General features: G+C 52.1%; 1 protein-coding gene across 2 annotated transcripts; it reads left to right on the top strand.

Moving 5' to 3' along the window:
• The first annotated feature begins 2,607 nt into the window (after nucleotides 1–2,607).
• On the top strand, nucleotides 2,608–19,253 carry COQ8B (coenzyme Q8B). Of its 2 annotated transcripts, none has more exons than XM_037516597.2 (15): nucleotides 2,608–2,664; nucleotides 3,094–3,195; nucleotides 3,330–3,449; nucleotides 3,579–3,645; nucleotides 4,992–5,069; nucleotides 7,601–7,723; nucleotides 7,867–7,952; nucleotides 8,809–8,949; nucleotides 9,031–9,112; nucleotides 10,355–10,448; nucleotides 12,787–12,928; nucleotides 13,065–13,172; nucleotides 15,198–15,263; nucleotides 17,888–17,974; nucleotides 18,442–19,253. In XM_037516597.2, the coding sequence occupies exons 2-15, from the start codon at nucleotides 3,097–3,099 to the stop codon at nucleotides 18,721–18,723; spliced, it is 1,575 nt and encodes a 524-aa protein (XP_037372494.1). In that variant the 5' UTR covers nucleotides 2,608–2,664; nucleotides 3,094–3,096; the 3' UTR covers nucleotides 18,724–19,253. The 2 variants fall into 2 exon arrangements, with proteins under 2 accessions (XP_037372494.1, XP_037372493.1); XM_037516596.2 differs by having other exon boundaries at nucleotides 2,623–2,660.
• The last annotated feature ends 759 nt before the right edge of the window (nucleotides 19,254–20,012 follow it).

Genomic DNA, 20,012 nt, shown 5'->3' with positions numbered 1-20,012 from the left:
TGGTTGTTCTCTCTGCCTGGAACGCTCTTTACTTGGTATTCTAAGAGCTCCGTCCCTCACCTCCTTCAGCTCTTGGCTCAAATGTCACCCACTGGGTGAGGCCTTCCCTGACTACCCGATTTAAACTCACAATCTTCTTTGCTTTCCCTGTCCCCCTTCCCTGGTTTTTCTCTTTAATACATGTCACCTCGTTAAATATTTATTATAGCCCTCACCAGAAGCCAATCAAGAAAGCAAAGTTTTTACCTGTGTTGTTCCTAGCTGTGTCCCCAGTGCTTAGAAAAGCACACGGTAAACTGGTGAAATCGTTAAGGAAAGCAACCCAAATATACCTTAAAAACTTAAAAGGGGCCTCCCTGGTGGCACAAGGGGTTAAGCACAGCACTGTGAAGCTATCTGCAGCCTCTGCAGCATGAATTCAATCGGCCGGCCAGGGAGCTACCCACATGGCGCAGCAGGCCTTTCCTGTCTCTCCCTCTGCTCCCCTCAGCAGTGTATTTCAGTCAGTCTGCCTCTTCTGCTCCCCACTCTGTCTCTGGTGAATCCTCTCACTCTCCACACCTCTGGCTTGAACCCCAGTTCTTGTATGCAAAAATAAATAAATCTTTAAAAAAAACACACAGGATATAAAACCATCAACAAACCCCCCATTGCATGTTTTACAATATTCAGAGCAGTATTGTTTACAATAGCTAGGACATGGAAGCAGCCTAAATTTCCTTCAATGGATGAATGGATCAAAAAGATACGGTGTGTGCAAAACATGGGATATTACATAGCCACAAAAAAGGATTGAATTAATATTCAATAAAATTAAAAGAATTTGAAAGACCTCTGTGCAGCAAAGCAAGTCAGAATGATAAGAACAAATACTTGACGTCCATACAACATACTATTTGACAATATAGAACATTTGCAAAAACTACCGGACTTCAAGGCTCTGAGATGAAGAGGGAGGGTGAGGGAAGGGGACACAAAGGATGCTGGGGGGAGTAAAATGTTTTGAAAAAGGTGAAGACTTCCAATTGTGGAATCAAAAAGGGTTAAGATTTGGCTGTCACCATTGTGCTGATGAGTTCATCTGGAACTTGCTTGTAATGTAAAGAAAAAAAATTTAAATAAAACATGGTAAATGCTTGAAAATTTGAAGGAAATAACTTTGCATGGGAGAAATTTCTTCTGGCAGAGTACTTTTTCTGCATCAGACTGTGTGTGAAACTCTTTACAAATATTCCACTGCTCCTCTTCATGTCTCCCCCTTCCGTATCACTGAACCATTTTACAAATGGAAAAACTGAGACACAGACATCTGCCAGCCTCTAGTATTTGCTTGCAGCCAACAGGCTATTTGATATGACCTCACGTATGTGACACATGTGACTGGGCAACCTCAACACAGCTCTGTAGCGATATTGTCGTAGGAACTTTTTATATACTTTGCCCCTAAGGGTAAGCTGTCACCCAGCTCCTGAGTCAGATCCTATGTCTGGAGGGGGACAGGGGTAGTTTCTGTCTTGAAACTGAATCACTTAAGAGAGGGCATTGGGCCAAAGCCCAGGGCTCTGAAATGAGTCATTTTTTCACAGACCAGGGATGCCCTAGCAAACCATACAGGCAGAGAAGCCAAGATCCTGAGAGGGTCAAGGCTCTTCTGAGATCACATAACACAGGGACAGGTTCTGGGAGGTCTGATTCCTGACAAAGGAGGTGGACGAGTTGCGCCAGGGGCAGGGGGGCTGTGTGGGGGAAGCATCTCATGCCTCCTTTCCCAGAGGTGGAGGAGATGCCCCAGCCAGCTGCTTCTATTCCAGACAGTGAGAAGAGGGGTGAGTCAGCCTGTTGTGGGGAGGAGCAGGCTTTAAAATTGCCCCCCTTCCCCCACCACACACACCCAGATGGGCTTGGAAGCTGGTTTTCTGGGATGCCAAGTCTCCTGACTCAGCACTGGGAATCTTGGCTGAGTGAGTTCTGGGAAATGTCAGGCCTACAGGAAACAGAGGGCTCCCACTCACACCATCCCGCAGGTGGGCGGAGCGGAGAGAAAGCAGGGTGCTTGAGGGAACAGGGGCCCAGAGCACAAGGGGCTGAAAGTGAGGGGGAGAGCATGAGACAGTTGGTAAGCAAGGCATGGCTTATACGTGCAAGGAAGGAGGCTGGTGCTAGGATTCTTTTAAGCAGAGAATGGGTGTGCAAAGTGGAGGGGCTTCGTGTGCAAGGGAAATGTTTGCGGTAAGATGTGTATTCAAAACAGAGATGTTGAACCTGCTCGAGTAAAAATAAGGAGAAGGGAAGCTGGCAAGATGTTCCCGCAGAGGAGAAATATGGAGTTTGTAAAGGAGAAGGATGTTGCCAAAAAAAAAAAAAAAAAAAAACCGCGCAGGGAGCAGAGAGGTCCGCGGAGTACGAGGCACTTGAGGTGACCGGAAGGGCATAAACCGGCACGTGTGCGTTCCCGCGGGGCCCAGCACGCTCGCAAGCCCCAACGCCCACCCCTAGGCCCCGCCCCCGGGCCCGCCTCCTCACGCACAGCGGGACGTGCTGCACGTCGGTCAGCGAGCCACTGATTCGCCATTGGCTGTCTGACCGGAGGGGGCGGGCATACGTTAACTGCCGGAAGCGCTTGAGGCCCCCACGCGTAGCGGACCCGGAGCCCAGGAGCTGTGGGTACTTAGCAACGGGGGGAGGGGCTCAGAGATGGGGGGACACAGGAGGAAATGTGGGTACCAAGCAACAGAGGGAAGGAGGTGCCTAGCAACGAGGGGGACTCAGAAGTGGAGAGGTAGTCCTGGAGGATCTGTGGGTGTCTGGCAACGGGGGAGGACCCTAGCAACGGGGGAGGACCCTAGCAACGATGGGAAGTGGGACAGGGAGAAAGTGGGTTTTGGGAGGCGCGCGGGAAGAGCTATGGCTTCCTAGCAACAAGAAAGGGAACCCGGAGAAACAGGGGAAGCTATTAACCGGGGGAGGAAGTCTTTGGTGGGTGAGAGTCTTAGAGTGGACACTGCAGGAATGTGAGGGCCTGGCAAAGCCGAGGTAAAAGCAGGAACGACAGTCCCACAACTACGGGAATAATCACTCCTCTCCCCCTACTAGGCTATGTGGCTGGAGGTGGGGGGCCTATTGCGGGGCGCCTGTGGACACCTTGGTCGGACTGTTCTGCTGTGTGGGGCCCTGGGGCCTGGGCCCCTCTGGTGGGTAAGAGCCTGGGTAGGGGTCTCCCAGGGGAAGAGGCTGAGGGAGGCTTCAGGGTTAAAAGGGCAGGGAGGGAGTCCAAAAGCACCAGCAAAGCCCATATCCTCCACCCTTACCAAAGTCCACCTCTCTTGCAGGGGCCATGTGGGCGTTCTCAGGCCCAAAAGTTTCATCAGGATGGCCCTGGCAGAGGCTTGGGTGAGGAGGACATTCGCAGGGCACGGGAGGCCCGGCTCAGGAAGTCACCCCGACCCCAGGTATCATTACCCACCCACCTAGCAACACCCCATGAACTCTGAGCTCCGGGAAGAGTGTGGCAGTAGTTTGGTGTACTCCCTGTGTCCTGTGCCCACCTTCCCACCCTCAAACTTTCTCCCATTTCCCAGCTGAGTGGACGCTCTCGAGAACGCAAGGTGCCAGCATCCCGTATCAGCCGCTTGGCCAACTTTGGGGGTAGGTGTGACTGGGGGAGATTGTGACCTAGATCAGAGGAGACAACGGTTACAAAATGAAACAAGGGAGAGGGTGAATCAGAGACAGACAGAAAGAGGATCAAGGTAAATACCTGCCAAAGGAAGAGAGAGAAATGGAACATTTGCCGAGAACTCAGAATGTGCGAGGGCCCATACCCTTCTGCTCTCTTTGCACCGAATCCATGAGCGTTTATTTCCATTCTATAGATGAGGAAATGGCAGCTACAGGAGGTGAAGTGACAGGATTGTTCAAACTTCAGGTCACACTTTGCATGAAATAAGTTAGTGGGTTTCATTGCATTAAGAAGACTGGAATGGAAAATTTGAGACTAGAAGGAAAATCTTGTTTATGAAACATTATATATATGTATATGTTGGTCTCTACTGGTTATAGTACAGATGTCTTTTTTCCTGTGGATCATGGTTCAAGGTTTAAAGATACCTATTCATAGCATGAAGAGGGAAACCAATGTACAGGCTCAAACTTTAACACCAGGCTGCCTAGGACTCAAGGGGTGATTCTACCCCGTCCTCACTTTGTGACTGTGGCGGCCACTTGTCTTGATTTTCTTTTCTGTAAAATGGAAGTTCTTCTATAAAACTTTCCTCACAAGGGTGTGAGGACAAAATGATTTCATGCCTGAGAGGCACGAATGGTTCCTGGTGTTTTGAAAATGCTCCAAAAATGCCATTCTGACTACTTACAGCAGTGGTCACAGTGAGAGAGACAGAGAGTAAGGGACACAGAGACAGAAGAGGCAGAGGAAATCAGAGTTAGGGAGATAACATCAAATAGAGTAACAGAAAGAGGCCTAGACAGATGTAGCAGGTAGAGGGAAGGGGAGAGGTAGAGAAAAGTTGCCTTAGAAAAAGGAGAGGTGAGCATGAAGACAAGGAGGTGAGGACAGAGAAAGAGGCATCATAGAGAGACAGAGAGCCCCAGGGGTGATCATTTCAGGGCCTCTTATCCTTAGCTGCATGCATACTAGAGTCATCTGGGGTACTTAAGAAATTCAGGTTTCCGGGCCTCATCTCAGGCCTGGAACCTCTGCATTCGGGCCTGAGCAATAATATATTTATAAAAGCTTCTCAAATGACTGCAGTGTGTAGCAGGAGAGAGGGATGCCTGGTGAGAGGGCTAGAGAAAGGGGGAGATCCCCCCTTTAAAGGAACCCCAAGCAAGGAGAGAACAAGTGAGAGGAGGCTGAGTTGGGAACAGAGAGAGTTGGCCTCAAAGAATTGGGAGACAGGTGTGTTTGGGTGGGGGTGGGGGGGTGCGGAGAGAGCCCAGGGCCGGAGGGTGCTCAGCCTCCTCTCTCACTCCAGGATTGGCCGTGGGCCTGGGGCTAGGAGCGCTGGCTGAGCTGGCCAAGAAGTCTCTGCCAGGAGGACGCCTACAGTCAGGTGAGTGAGCCACTCTGACTGCCTTCAAATCCAGCGTGGTGACCTGGGGCAAGTGGCAACACCTCTCAGAGCCCCAGTTTCTTTTGGTGGAAAATAGAGGTGATGATAATATACCTGCCTCTTAGAATCACTGTGAAAAGTTCAGAACAGGGCTGAGCAGGGATCAGGGTTGTGAGGGATGGAAGCATATCTTGGGAGAAATAAAAAAATTAAACGCTCAGAAGTTGAATTCCTAACTGAAAAGGAGAGGAAAACTGAAAATAGGTCTGTGTATACCAAAGATGGGCGAAAATGTGAGGAGATAAACATGTGGGTAAGATTCCTTACTAAGATAGTGTCTTGAAGCAATACTGGCTCTGAATATTCAGATTAAAGAGATGCAAGAGACATTAACTGACAAATGGGACAGTGTGCACTGTGTTGGATGTCAGTTTAAAAAAAAAGTGCGAAAGACCGGGGGACAATGGGGGGAATCTGAACGTGGGCTGGGTAGTAGATATTAGGGGGTGAGTGTTAATTTTCCTAGGTGTGATTACGATGCTGTGATTGTGTAGGGGAATATCCTTATTGGTAGCAGAGCTTGAGTGCAACTGCCTGCAAGTGGGTCAGCATAAAATAATAATAGTAAGTGTTTGGGTACAGACACAGATGAAGCCGATAAAGCAGAAGGTTACACTGTTGGATTGGGTGCGTGGGTGCTCATGGTATCACGCAGGCAACTTTTCTGTCTGTTTGGATTTTCTTCAAAATAGAAAGTTGGGGTTTGGAGGGTTAGACTTTAGGGTAAGATGAACCTAGATCTGTACCCTGCTCCGCTACTTTTATGCTGTGTGACCCAGGGCCAGGCACTAACCCTCTCTGAATCTCCTGCTTCCTCATTTGAAAGGTTAAAAAAAGCATCTAAGTTAATTGTGGGGATACAGCCAGAGGATCCCCAAAGGTTCCCAGCTCATGGTGAACCTTTAGTAAAGTGCTCAATAGGTTTTAAAGTAAAAGGTATAAAGGCTTTATTGAATATGAATGTAATTTGCATGTGGAACTATGTATGCCTCAGAAGCCAGCAGCTTGGTTCATTTGCACAAAGTAGACACGTCTGTGCACTCTGCTGAAGACCCCCTAGAACAGCAGTTCTTAAGCTTTTGGTGTTAGCATCCCTGGACACTCTTAAAACCAAGGAATGGATGGATGAAACATGTCCTAGCCCTGCAATGGGAGATCACTGGCCATAAACAGGAAGGAAGCGTTGATCCTTTCTGCAGTGCGGGGGAATGTTGAAACACGTTCCCGAGTGAAAGAAGCCAGGCCCAGATGGCCACATACTGTCTGATCTGTTTATTTGGATTGTCCAGCAGAGGGGAATGTATAGAGACAAAAAGTAGGTTAGTAGTGTCCAGACTGGGGGTGTGGGGGCAGAGGGGGGCAGGTTGGGGGGATGGGAGTGGCTGCTGATAGGCACAGAGTTTCTTTTGGGAGTGATGAAAACATTCTAAAGTTGGGGAGAGAGGCACACTCAGAGAGACTAAAGGCATTCAACCATCTACCTCAACAGGGTAAATTATATGGGATGTAAATTATATCTCACTAAAACTTAAAAAACAGGGATACATACATATATATATATATATACACATACATATATATATATATATATATATCCCACACAAACAAGCTCTTTGTCCATATACATATAATATATATATGGATATTTACTGTATTAGAGATGAAAACTGGGACTTTTTAAAACAGAAGAATACAAGTACACACAGGCTATCAGAGAAGTGACATCAACACGGACTAAGGAACTTCTGGAAAACTACTCTGAACATTTGTGGGAGAATGAGAATAAAAAAGAGGCAAATAATATTGATATTAATATGAAAATATTTTTGATCTCGTAGCCCCTCCTGAAAGGTCTCAGGGACCCTCAGGGGTCCCCCTGGCTGCCCTAGGTTTCTGCCTTCTCCAGAAGCTCTTCTCATGCCCTTTTCTGGTCACGCCTCTGTGCCCCCAAGGTGTCTCTGCTTCTGACACCCAAGATTGCTGTTTGTGCTTCACAGCAGTGTGGACAGTTTCTTTTGTATGTGTGGCTTCTTTTGTTCAATGTGATATTTGAGAGCTGCATCCACTTCGCTGTGCGTAGATAAAGGCTGTTTACTGGTGCTGCGGGAGTCACTGTGATGATTCCTTGGTGCCTTTGTTCATTCTCTTGGTGGCCATTTGGGTTGTTTATAGCTCGGGACTGGTATGAACAGGGTTCTGTGAACCTTCTTGGGATAACTGTGCTGGGCATATTTACGTGTTTCTTGTGGTACTTTACTGAGAAGCATTGCATTGAGTACAGGCATGTACTTTAGAGGCTTACTAGCTGCTCTCCAGAGAGCTTGGGGCTGGCATTCCAACTGCTCCATGTCCTTAGTCCTTGCCAACACTTGATATTGTCTTTTCCATCTTAGTCCTCTGGAGGGCATACAGTGGTGTTACAATGGCTATTTTTGTGGCTGCCACACTAATAGTTATTCTCTCCACCCCAGAGGGTGGCTCCCGCCCAGGTGCCAGCCCTTTCCTGTCAGAGGCCAACGCTGAGCGCATCGTGCAGACCTTGTGTACAGTTCGGGGGGCCGCCCTCAAGGTTGGCCAAATGCTCAGCATCCAGGGTATGGCAAAATCCTCGACTCATGACCCCTGACCTCACTTCCACCCCACCCCACACTTTAACCTCCCCCAACTGCAGATACGCCCATGGGGGTCCTTTCTCCCCTCCTCCCTCACTGCCTCCCTCACCCTGCTGTCTCCCAAGACAACAGCTTCATCAGCCCCCAGCTACAGCGCATCTTTGAGCGAGTGCGCCAGAGTGCCGACTTCATGCCCCGCTGGCAGATGCTGGTGAGTGCCCCTGGGTGTGGGCAGCGAGGGGCATGATCATGCCTGATCTGCCTGGCTCTCCTCCCTGCCTAACGCCACGCCTCAGTTCCCCTTCTGTAAAATGAGGAGCACCAGAACTCACCCTAGGTAGGACTGTGATGATTAACCAAATGGTGCAGGGCACTCAGCCCCACTGGCAGCTCAGGGCAGGTATAAATTAGTACATGTTATGCCCAGAGAACGGCCCCTGATATACTGTGAGTGACATGCAAGAGTTAGCTGTTATTATTACAGGTTTTTTTTAATTAACGGAGATCTTGCCTGTAAATAGGTTGGCACAGCGCCTGGCACTGAGTAAGTGCCCAAGACATGAGCTGTTCTTCTAATCAGTGGGTAAGGATATGGGATAGGGATCCAACCACCTGCTTTCCTTCTGGTGCTTCTGCCACGTAACCCTGTGCAGTTACTGCCCCTCTCTCAGTCACTCTGAACAGGACATGGCCCACCGGAAGCCTCTCTCAGTTTTAGCTCTTCTTCATCACATATTACTCACATTAATAATATGAGTATAATAAAGGCTTATTATTTATCTGTATATAATGGCAAACCCCAACAGCAGCCTGCACAGCCTCGGGAGTCCAGGCTTGGCAAGTGCAAGTTGGGAGGAGGGCTCAGAGTCCACCAGGGCCGGCCTGGTCATCATGGCCAAGAGACTTTCCTCTGAGCCTCCGTTTCCTCATCTGTAAAATGGGGTAGCAGCCAAGGGCATGGCCGGGCCTGGCGCTGGGTGAACACTGAGGTTAACATGTAGAACGCTCAGCACAGTAAATAAACTCAAGGCCCATGTCCTTGACAGTGATCATTACTTTCTCCCCAGAAAGTTCTCGAGGAGGAGCTGGGCAAGGACTGGCAGGCCAAGGTGGCCTCTTTGGAGGAGGTTCCCTTTGCTGCTGCCTCCATCGGGCAAGTGCACCAGGGCGTGCTGAGGGACGGGACAGAGGTGGCCGTGAAGATCCAGGTGAGAGGGAAGGAGGGCGGGCTGGGTGGGCACCCTGCTGTCCCGAAGGAGTGACGTCCATCCTTCCGCTGGCCCTCACAGTACCCAGGTGTTGCCCAGAGCATCCAGAGTGACGTGCAGAACCTGCTGGCAGTGCTCAAGATGAGTGTGGCCCTGCCAGAGGGTGAGGCCCCACTCATCCCTAAGGGAGGGAGGGAGGGGTGCCCTGAAGAAAGAAAGTGGGGCCCTTTGGAGGAGTAGGGGCAGAGCATGCCTCTGTGTGTGTATGTGGTGGGGGCGGCGGGGGTATAAGTCTATGTGTTTGAGACAGAGAGAAGGGATGCCTGGCCGGGAGAGCCAGAGAGTGCGAGCATCTGTGGAAAGATGAACTTAGAGGTGATGACAGAGACACTGAGAGATAGAAGCCCAGCTGGAAATCTAGAAACAGACATGGAGGGTATGCTAAAAAGAGCCAAGCAGGAAGGCAGTGGGAGTGGGACTGAGTCTGTTACAGCACATGAGACAGCACCTGAGAAGGGTGGACTGGGTGAGGTGGGTGGGGGGATGCCTGTGTGTGTGAAAGAGCCAGAGAGAGGGGCCTCCCTGGTGGCACAGGGATTAAAAGTCCCAGCACCATGAAGCTATCTGCAGCCAGTGCAGCCTGAGTTCCACCCCCGGCCAGGGAGCTGACCCACATGGCTCAGCAGACCTCTCCTGACTCACCCACTGCTCCTCTCAACAGTGTATTTCAGTAGATCTGCCTGTTCTGTTCCCTACTCTGTCTCTAGTGAATCCTCTCACACACACCCCACACCTCTGGCCTGTCCCCCAGTTCTTCTATGCATAAATAAGTAAAAAGGGCCTCCCCGGTGGCGCAGTGGTTGAGCGCTGGGTTGCGAAGCTGCCCACAACCTCTGCAGCGCCGGTTCGATCCCCGGCTGCTCCCCTGCCACCGAGGAGGGTCCCACATGGCGCGCAGACCTCTCCTGCCGCCCGCTGCTCCCTTCAGCAGTGTACTTCGGTCCTTCTGCCTGCTCTGCTCCCCGTTCTGGGCTCTGGTGAATTCTCTCACCCTCCCGCGCTTCTGACTATACCCAGTGCTTGTATAAATAAACAAATCTTAAAAAAAAAATAAAATAAGTAAAAATAAATCTTAAAAAAAATAAGTGAGAAAGAAAGCAAGGACAAAGGGGCAGTGGAAGGCAGCCCTAGAAGATTCAGAGACAGAAAACAGTGTGAATGAGTGTGGCAGAGCTAGGGTAGGTGGTGTGTGTGCCTGTGAAAGAGACAGACCCCCCAGGAGAGGCTGCAGACAGAGGAAGTGTCTGGACAGAGAGTGACAGACTAACGGGCAGGAGCAGGCATCATGTCTGAGGGGCCGGGGCGGGCAGCTGTGCTCTCCCTGCTGACATGGCTGCCCCCTCAGGCCTGTTTGCTGAGCAGAGCCTGCAGGCCTTGCAGCAGGAGCTGGCCTGGGAGTGTGACTACCTTCGCGAGGCAGCTTGTGCCCAGAACTTCAGGTAAGCTGAGCCCCCTGCAGGCCCCTGGAGAACCCTTTCTCCCCACCTTTTCTCCTTCCTCTCTCCCAGTCTGTGGGAAGTAGATGCCGCCTCAGCCTCTGACAGTTGGAGCCCTGGGCTGGCGCTGGCAACTCTTCTCTTTCTTCAGTTGCTCACCCTCCATTCGCTCATGGCTTCTTTTAGCCCCGTGAGCTTGGACAGATCACGTCCTCTCTTTAGGCATCAGTTATTGCATCTATGAAGTGGGTCCCCGTATGTAACCACAGCAGTGGGACATGTCAACAGGTATTTAATGACAGAAGATACTGTGACACCCACTGACAAAGACTAAGCTGTATGACAGTGTCAAGAGTTGGAGGCCCCGGTGGTCCAGGGCACCCCTTACACACTTTAGGCAGGAGGAGACTGACATAAGCATTTTGGGGAACAGTTTGGCATCACTGAATAAGCCTTGATATTCACGGGCAACCCAACAGTTATCCTCCTTGCTAAATACTCGAGGGACACTCATACCAGTATACACCTTTAGACTTTCCCAGAATGCGCAGAGAAGCAATAGCCCCAAACTGGAAACAACTGAAATCTATCAAATTCATCCAGGAGGGCGGATAACTAAATTCTGGTATATTCACAAGTGGAATATCATACAGCAGTGAAGATGAATGTGCAGCTCCATGGAATGATGTTGCTTCTGAGAAGCATCAAGACAGGAGCACTTACGTACACCCCAGTGAGATTCTTCACAGTGTGGCCCACGTGCTGCTTCTAGTATGCTTTGTAGATACAGAATGAGAGAAAGTGCAACTGATAGCAGTGGTTAGGGATATGGGCCCTGGACTCAGAGTGGGACCTTGCTGCACCTCCCCCTGCAGTGACCTTTAGGGTTAACCGTCCCTAGGTCCGGCTGGGCAACCAGCGCGCAGAGGGAGAACAGCAAAACCCTACATACCTGCTGCACCTCCCCCCGCAGTGACCTTTAGGAATGGCTTTTGCTATGGTCCCTAGGTCCGGCTGGGCAACCAGCGCGCAGGGGGAGAACAGCATAACACCCTGAAGCAGAGGAAGTACAGCGGAAGTTCCCTGAAAAGGCAGAAGCTTATCAAAAGATAACGACCACCAGGAACCACTACAAGAATGCTAAACTTATCCCATCTTTCTAGAACTACAAACTTTAATCCCTTATTGTCTTTCTAAACTTCCTTCTTTCTTCTATAAAAGTCATTGCTTGTTATGTAGATCACCTCCTTGATGGTGATAGACTGAGCCCATGAGCAAGCTGATTTCATTGATATTCATTGTCCCTGTGCTTTTGGAAAACATATATATATTGGTCACAAACTCAAAGAAAATTACACTCAGATTTTCACTCTTGAAGTGTGTCTGTTTGTCATTTCTTTCTCCGATGCCCTGACCACCCTGCACGCTTCTCTCAACCCTGAGGTGGCCTCATCGTCTACTGCTGTGCTGGTCCAAGGCAGGACCTTATCCCTGGTCAGCCCTTAACAGACAGTGTGGCCTCCCCTTCTGTAGGCCAATGAGAATTAAAGGGAACAAGGACAGAAATGCAAGCCCCAAGCTAGACCTTGGGGGACGGTGCAAGGTGGGATTTTCCTTCCTCCAGGATCTACCTTTACACTGAGAATAAAACCCATGTCATTCCCCAGCCCCTTCCCAGGTCCCTGCCCCCCCCTCACTACAGCTGTCCCAGATCCCCACCAAGCGGCCTCACTTAGGTTCTTTGCCTTCCGAATCTTGCATTGACACACTTATCTCTATCTAATACTTGTCTGCTTGTTTGGGGAGTGTGGTCTCTGGGGTGTGGGGGGCAGACCCAGGGCTCATCCACGGCTCTGTCCCCGGCATCATCCAGCAAGGGTACAGATGCTGAACATCTGTCCCTTTATTAGCCAGTGTTTTGAGTAATGCCCCCAGGGAGTGGCCAGTGAGAATTGCTGTGGACTCAGAAATCTTTATATTAGTGACTCTTTTTTGGATGTACTAATGAGTTGATGAAAAAGTTAATGCTCATCCAGCTGAATGTCTCCAGCTCCTCCTGGGGCAACCAGAAGCCACAGCTGTGTTTCAGATAAGGACGTGGTAACTAGGTCTCCAGCAGCAGTCAGTTTAGGAGCAGGCACAGAGTACGCGCTACAGAGATATTTGTTGAATAAATGAGTGAGTGAATGAATGAAATTTCTGAGTGAATGTCAGACCAGACAGGTATTGACCATCACTCAGGGCAGACAGACAAGAGGCTCTAGAGCCTCTCAGAGGAGGTCTGCAGCTGCGCCACAGGGTCCTGAGGCACCTCATCCTGTTCTTTCCCCTTCTGCCCTAGGCAGCTGTTAGCAGATGACCCCTTCTTCCGGGTGCCAGCTGTGATTACAGAGCTTTGCACAACCCGAGTGCTGGGCATGGAGCTGGCCGGAGGGGTCCCCTTGGACCAGTGCCAAGGCCTGAGCCAGGATATTCGGAACCAGGTATGTGGTCTTGTGAGGCAGTAGGAGGGAGCTGTACCGGGGTGGGACTGGCAGGACATGGTCCCTCTCAGACCAGAGAGGGCTTAACAGGGGCAGGTCACGTGGAGATGCCTGTTATTCCTTCTGTCCCCCTCAGATTTGCTTCCAGCTCCTGAGGCTGTGTCTGCGGGAACTGTTTGAGTTCCGATTCATGCAGACAGACCCCAACTGGGCCAACTTCCTGTATGATGCCTCCAGCCACCAGGTTGGTTTCTTGTGGTGCATGTCAGGTACATTAACTGCTGTAACAAATATCTCCCCATATTTCACATGCTCAACCCAACAATAGTTTAATACCCACACAGCAAACTGGTGGTTTTCTTCCAGGCAGTGATTCAGGGACTTGAGTGCTTTCCCCTAGACCCTGCTGTGTTCTGCTTCAAGTGGGAGGGGAGACTGAGATTGGGAGGATAACTCCTTGCCTAACTGCTTTGGCCAGAAGAGATATGTCATATTTACCAGCCCATCAATGAGAACAGGTCATGTGGCCTATCTAGCTGCAAAGGATGCTAGAAAATGGAGTCCTTGTCTAGACAGTGGCTTCCTGGTAGCAGTGTGACAGTATGAAGAGGAAGCACAACTTTTGGGGGGCAGTTAGTGATCACTACCACAGGTGCATTCATTTAAAACACACCCCCTAACAACAACGAAAAGACATCCCTGATCCTCACCTTCTCAGAGTTCCCAGTCCAGGGAGGGTGGGAAGGTTCCACCAGACAATGATGACCTAGAGCAGTTAGTCCAGGGAGTAGCACAGGCCACAGTGTTACTGATGGGGGAGGCACAGGCAGAGCGTCAGGCTGGCACAGGGCAGGAACAGGGGGCTGGAGGAAGCCAGGGGAAGGACTTACTCATTTTGGGGTAGGGCCAAGAAAGTCTCCTTGAAGGAAATACCATTAAAGATGAAACCAGGAAGATGAACCAGCAACTACATAGAAAGCAGCGAAGGGCATCCCAGCAGAGGACCCTCACCCCAAAGGCCTTGTCTAAGAATTTAGACTGAAAGACTAAATTGCCGAATGTCTCTCCAGAGTGGTCTGTGCCCATCTGTCCCTGGAGGATCTTTCTGAAACACAAGCCTGGCTAAGCTATCCCTTCCAAGCTGCCCACACCCTCTGGGTCAAGTGTGAGACCTATTTGGAGTTGGGATGGGTCTCCCCTGCATCTCCAGTTTCAGTCCCTTGCCACCCACAGCTCCCCAAATGTACACATACCCCACATCCCCTCTCAGGCTCACACCCCAGGGAGGTGTTTTTCTAACTCTAGAAGAGGGGGTATTGGTGGTGGTGATAGGGGTCCTGATATCAGTCTTTTGGGTCTCAGTAGCTTTTGTTTGTTTTAATGGCATAAAATACAAAATATCAGCATGTTGCTGATGGGAGGGATTCCTATTTTGGGACATGTTTGCTTGACACTTGACACTCAACATAATGTGTATTTCTCACCGTGGGTTGTGATTGATAGTTCAAGCTCCATGAATCTAGAGAAACTCTTCCTTGTTCATCAGCCCTGTTCTAAATAGCAAAACCTAGAAACAACCCCATGTCCGTCAAGCAGGTAAATGCACTGTGATGTATTTATGTAACCAAGTCCTTCCATCACAGTGAAGAAATGAAGGAATAAGCAAGTGCTTCACAGAGCGAGGGGGTAAACACAAAGCCATGTCAACCCCAAAGAGCCAGTTGGGGGATAATACCATAAATACCATAATACCGATAATACTGCAAATACCATTTATGTGGAATTTTAAAAGAAGCGAAATAGTACTATGTATTGTTTATGGTTGTGCACATATAGAAAGTATAGAAACACAGGGATCTCAGGAAGCAATAATGTAATAATAATTCGAGGGTAGTGGTGACCCTGGAATAGAAGATGGGGCTGCAATCTGGGTTGGCAAGGCTGGGTTGGCAATAGTATTTCATATTTTGTGCCAGTGGTTGGACCTGTGGGTGTTCATTTTACTTTTCCATATACTTTGTTATTGTCTGGAATTTTTTTCTGTGCCTAAAGCATGTTGTTATAAAAACAAGGACCAAAAAAATAAAAGCTCTGCAGTTTCATGTGGAGTGCGTTGGAAGTATGGAGGCTGGAGGCCAGGGAGGTCGCCAGCTGGAGACTCTGCAGGATGGGCAGGGTGTGGGGAGGGAGAGATGGCCCAGGCTGCCCCCACAGACAATGGGCACGTGGGTGAACTCCCAGCATTCCCTTCACCATGCCCCATTCCCAGGTGACCCTGCTGGACTTTGGTGCGAGCCGGGAATTTGGGACTGAATTCACAGATCATTACATTGAGGTGAGTCTCCTCTATTTGGGGGTCTCTGAAGGGCCAAGGCTCAAGCCAGATCCTGAGGCAAGGGTGAGAAGGAAAATACAGTATCTAGAACTAAGAAGCCATAGGCAATAGTAATAGCAACAGCCAGCAAATAGCAAGCACTTAATACAGTAATTCCTCACTTAACCTAAAGCTGCTGCTTGAAGTGAAACAGTGTAAGGGGGTTAACACCTGCTGTTGAACTTGACTGTCATCTGAGGTCCTGCCACACTCTGTTTTAAGAGCTGTACATGGGGTAGCTGATCTCAGCTACATAACTGTAAGGACTGTTTTTTGCCACATTTTACAGATGAAGCGTCTGGAGCTAGAGAAGTTAGGTAATTTGCTCAAGATCACAGCAGACCTGGGACTCAAACCCATAGTCTTGGTCCAGGGCTCACTCATGCTGCTAACCCCTCTTAAGAGAAAGACCCGCAGTGGCCATCGTGTCACATCCCCATGTCCCACCCTATCCAGGGTTTGGTGTCCAGGCTTGCACTCAGGTACTTCCTCGCAGCTTTTACCTTAGGAAGTGCTTCCTCACCAACATGGCCTGGCCATGCCTCCGGCCCCTGCCTCCCACCATCCCTCCTACCCAGCATGGTCAATTCCCCTCAGAGGCCATAGAGAACACTATCTTGTTAACTTGTTGAGATGGGTCCTTTGAGCTGGGGATAATTGTTAGTTCACACGTCAGGCCCCTCTTCTGTTCTGAGCAATTCCGGGACAACAGAGCTCTCAAATGGTGTGGGGGTGGCCAACAGTTGCCCAGAGTGGTCAGGAATGGGGTGGGGGAGGCGAAAGAGACCATGGACCCTCAAAGAGTCTGGCCCAGCCTAGGAGGTCAGGGAAGTCTTCCTGGAAGAGTCATCATCCGAGTTAAGACCGGAAGGATGAGACCAGTCAGAAGCAGCTCGAAGGGCAGTCCAGATAGACATGCGCAAAGTTGCTTCTTAAACTTTAATGTGCATGTGGTACCCACTTCCCCCACCCCATGGTCCTGTTAAAATGCAGATTCTGGTCCCGAGTTAGAGGCTGCATTTCTAACAGTCGCAGGTAAGGCCAGAGCTACTTGAGCAGGGATCACACTTTGGGTAATAAGGTCTTAGCAAGTCAAGAGGAAGTTCATGGGCTGACAGGGCAGGTGGGCGAAGTGGAGCAAGAGCCAGCAAGGAGGCAGAAGCCAAATCAGTCTGGGTCTTAGAAGCCACGTTGTGCAGCTTGGCTTTATTGGGGTACCCTGCGGAGCCACGGAAGGGAGTTGAGCAGGGGAGGGGTGCATTCAGAATTAGAGTTCCCTCTGAATGAGGAGTGGTCTTTAAGACCAGAGGCCTTTAAGACTGGGGGTTGGGAATCCCAGAATGCTGTGGGGTGTCAGCATTCTGATTTGGGGATTAGGGAGTAGTGGGGCTACTCCTAAGATGGAGACAGGAAGGAGGAGCTGGTAATTGCCACATCCCCCCTTCATACACACACAGGCCCCTTCAGGCAGAAAGCCCAAGCCTCTCTGGGTGGTTGGGACATCCGTGCCCCGCACACCCTCAGGCCTATTAAACGTGGTCCTCCTGCCCCCTCCCTAGCCTTTTCCAGTGTAAAAGAGCCCTGTCACATGGCCCCCCAAGGACCACAGGCCTGACAGATGGCCAGACAGGCGCAGGCAGGGGGAGGTGAGACAGAACACAACCGCCAGATTGCTTCTGTATTCCCCCTCCTCCCCAGAAAGGGCACCTCAGTGGCTAAGGGTCTGAGCCAGCTTCCCCGCCTCTCCTGGCTGCTTCCTAGCCTGAACCAGCTTCCTTTTCTGTGAAGCAAGGACCCTGATCTCCACCTCTGAAAGATAAGCTCATAATATTTATGAGCTTTTTCCTACATGCAGCCACCTTTGTCCTTAGGAGGAAGAGTTTCATCATCCCCAATTCACAGATGAGAAGTGGAGGCCAGAGAGGCAAAGCCTCCTGCTGGGTGTTAGCCAGCAAGGGACAGAACTGGGATGGAGCCCAGGCAGGCCAGCTTTGCCTTTGCTTGTCTGTGTGCCTGCAACCCCTGCCCTCCCTGTGCACTCATGTCTGGAGAGGTGCTTAGCTCTGCACGCTAATTTGCTAAACAAAGATTTATACCCAGGGCTTCCTGAGGGCCACATCCTGTGCCACATGGGACTCAGCCCAACCCAACAGGGATCCCAGCTCTCCCAGGGCCCAAGTCCAGAGTAGGAGGCGGACATCAACCAGGCAGTCGCAGAGGGCCCAGTGGCCACCCTAGAGGCAGTTCTGGGCCACGGTCACCTCCTGGTCCAGTGAGTGAGTGGACACAGGCAGCACTTGCCCTCTATTTTCCTCTGTGCTATTGCCCTCTGGTAGTTTCCTACAGGCTGTGCTTTCCCAACCAGGTCGGCAGAACCCCCGGCCCCACCCCCCCACCCCCAGGCTCCAGAGCAGGCTTGAGGGAGACAGGCGCCATAGTGAGAGAAAGGTTTCTAGTTAAGAGGGCTTGGGTAGGTGAGAATGGAAGTGGGTGGCAGCGAGGACAGGCTTGTCTCCAGTTCTCCCAACTGACTCCTCCTTGAACCTCACTTGGCCTTTGACCCTATGCTCCCCCCATCTCCCCAGGTTGTGATGGCTGCAGCCAATGGAGACCGTGACCGGGTCCTGCAGAAATCCCGGGACCTCAAATTCCTTACAGGCTTCGAAACCAAGGTTGGCAGACACTGGGGGAGCAGGGGGCTGGTAGCTGTTGGGGAGGCGTGGGGAGCTGTTTGCTTCTGCCTGGGCTATGTGGAGAAGTAGAGGGAGAGGGGCTGCTTGGCCACTCAGGAGCCCTGGAAGAATGGGCACCACTTATCTGTTCTGGGGGGAGGGAGTAGGGGGCTACTAGTAGGTACCGGGGCTGGGGCTGGAGGCTGCTTACCTGCTCTAGAGAGACTGGGAGCTGTTTGTCTATTGGAGGTTCTGGGAGAAAGCAAAGGGCCATTTGTTTTGGGGAGAGTCGGGGGGCTTGTGTCTCCTAGGGGCTTTGGAAAGCTTAGAGGCTCAGTCTGCTCTGCCAGGCTTTGAGGGCACGTGTTTATACTTGAGACTCTGAGGGAGCTGAGCGCCTCTGGTCTTTTCTGGGTTAAGTGGGGGCTGTGCTTCCATACTGGTGCCTCTGTTCTCCCCACCCCTAGGCCTTCTCTGATGCCCACGTGGAGGCTGTGATGATCCTGGGGGAGCCCTTTGCATCCAGGGGCCCCTATGACTTCGGGGCAGGTGACACTGCCCGCCGAGTGCAGGGCCTCATCCCTGTCCTGCTGCAGCACCGACTCCGCCCGCCCCCTGAGGAGACCTATGCCCTGCACCGCAAGCTGGCAGGGGCTTTCCTGGCCTGTGCCCGCCTCCAAGCCCGCATCGCCTGCCGGGACCTCTTCCAGGACACTTACCACCGCTACTGGGCCAGTCGCCAGGCATAGCCACTGCCCTCAGCCTCCAGATCAGAACGGAGTCCTGTCAGATCCTCGGCCAGCTCCATGGGGGGATTCCAGCAGCACAACGGACCATCCCGATAGGACGACCCTTCCCACCCTGCTCCAACGCTGGGGCACCCTTGGGCCTCCCAGTCTTCCTTTCTTGCCCAAGGGCTGGGGAACTTGGGGCTGGAAAACTCCCCAAAGCACACCCCCATGTCCTGCTCTCCCCATTCCAAAGTGTCGTTGGAACCAGTCACCTGTGACGGCCAACAGGGGAGGGGGCTGCAGGTCCTGATTCATGTGGAGGGGGAGCCCCTCACTTCTGCTCGGGTCTCCCGTGATCTGGCTAGTAAGAGGAGAGGGCGGTGGCTGGTGAAGCAGCCCTCACCTTTGCCTCTTTCACGCCTCCACCAGCTGCCTTCGCCCCTGGTTCCATCCTCGCTATGCGTCGGGGAGGGGTTGGGGGGTGCTCGAGCCTTCGGTCGGAATAAAAGCGGACCTCCCCTTTCCCCAGCTCTTTATTCAGCGAAGAGGGGGAGGGGACTGGCGCTCCGGTGGCCTCCAGGTGCAGATGGCCAGCCCCCTCCCACTCTCTTGTCTGGAAGCCCCAGCCCAGCCTGGGCCATCTGTTGCCGGGAACCCCCTTCTCCCCTCTCCCTGTCAGCGCCCCCATCCCCCGCACGTGCAGACCACCTGCTCTAAAGCCTGTGGCAGCTGAGAAGGCCTCCCCGCCCCCCACGCCACCTCCCCTCGGCTCCCAGCAACCTCGCCTTGCTAATGGGCCTTAATGCCTCCGCCAGCTGCTTTGCCAAAGCCACAGCATAGGGCGGGAGCGGGGGCGCTGCGGCGGCCAGAACCGCGCCCAGGTCCCAGCCCGGCGCTCCCGCCCCCGAGCCGAGCCGACCTCGCCCCGGGCCGCCGGGGTCTGTTCACTCCCCTCCCGTCCTCGGCAAAAGTGCCTCGTCACCGCTCCTGCCCGCCCCCGCTGGGCTAGGAGAACCGTGGGGTTAGTTGGAAGATTTGGGGGTGTGGGGACGCAAGGTGCCTCCGGAAGTAACTTTGGGACAAGGAGCAGAGGGGGAGCCGAGGCCGGGGGTCCGGAGGGCCGGCAGCGCTCGCGGGGCCGCCCCGGGGAGAAGGGCTCCGCGCGGCTCGCGTGCACGCCCGGCCGGCGCGGGCCAAGGGGCGTGGCGGGGCGGCGGCCGCGCCGGGGGGCGGGGCCTCATTTGCGTGTGGGCGGGGCCGCGGGCTGGGGGCGGGCGGCTTTTGCATATCCAGCAGGCGGCGGGCCA

The sequence above is a fragment of the Talpa occidentalis genome, unplaced genomic scaffold, assembly GCF_014898055.3.
Source record: "Talpa occidentalis isolate TD23 unplaced genomic scaffold, MPIMG_talOcc4v2.1 talOcc4.17, whole genome shotgun sequence".
NCBI lineage: Eukaryota > Metazoa > Chordata > Mammalia > Eulipotyphla > Talpidae > Talpa > Talpa occidentalis.
Note: the sequence above shows the minus strand (reverse complement) of the source record. Positions and strands in the feature narration are given on the sequence as shown.

What these genes read in the sequence shown, in the direction of transcription:
- COQ8B (XM_037516597.2), top strand. Translation starts at nt 3,097, where the DNA reads ATGTGGCTGGAGGTGGGGGGCCTATTGCGGGGCGCCTGTGGACACCTT. An exon ending in GGCCTGGGCCCCTCTGGTGG is followed by an intron (nt 3,196 to 3,329) that starts GTAAGAGCCTGG and finishes CCTCTCTTGCAG; the next exon opens with GGGCCATGTGGGCGTTCTCA. An exon ending in TGCCCCGCTGGCAGATGCTG is followed by an intron (nt 7,953 to 8,808) that starts GTGAGTGCCCCT and finishes CTTTCTCCCCAG; the next exon opens with AAAGTTCTCGAGGAGGAGCT.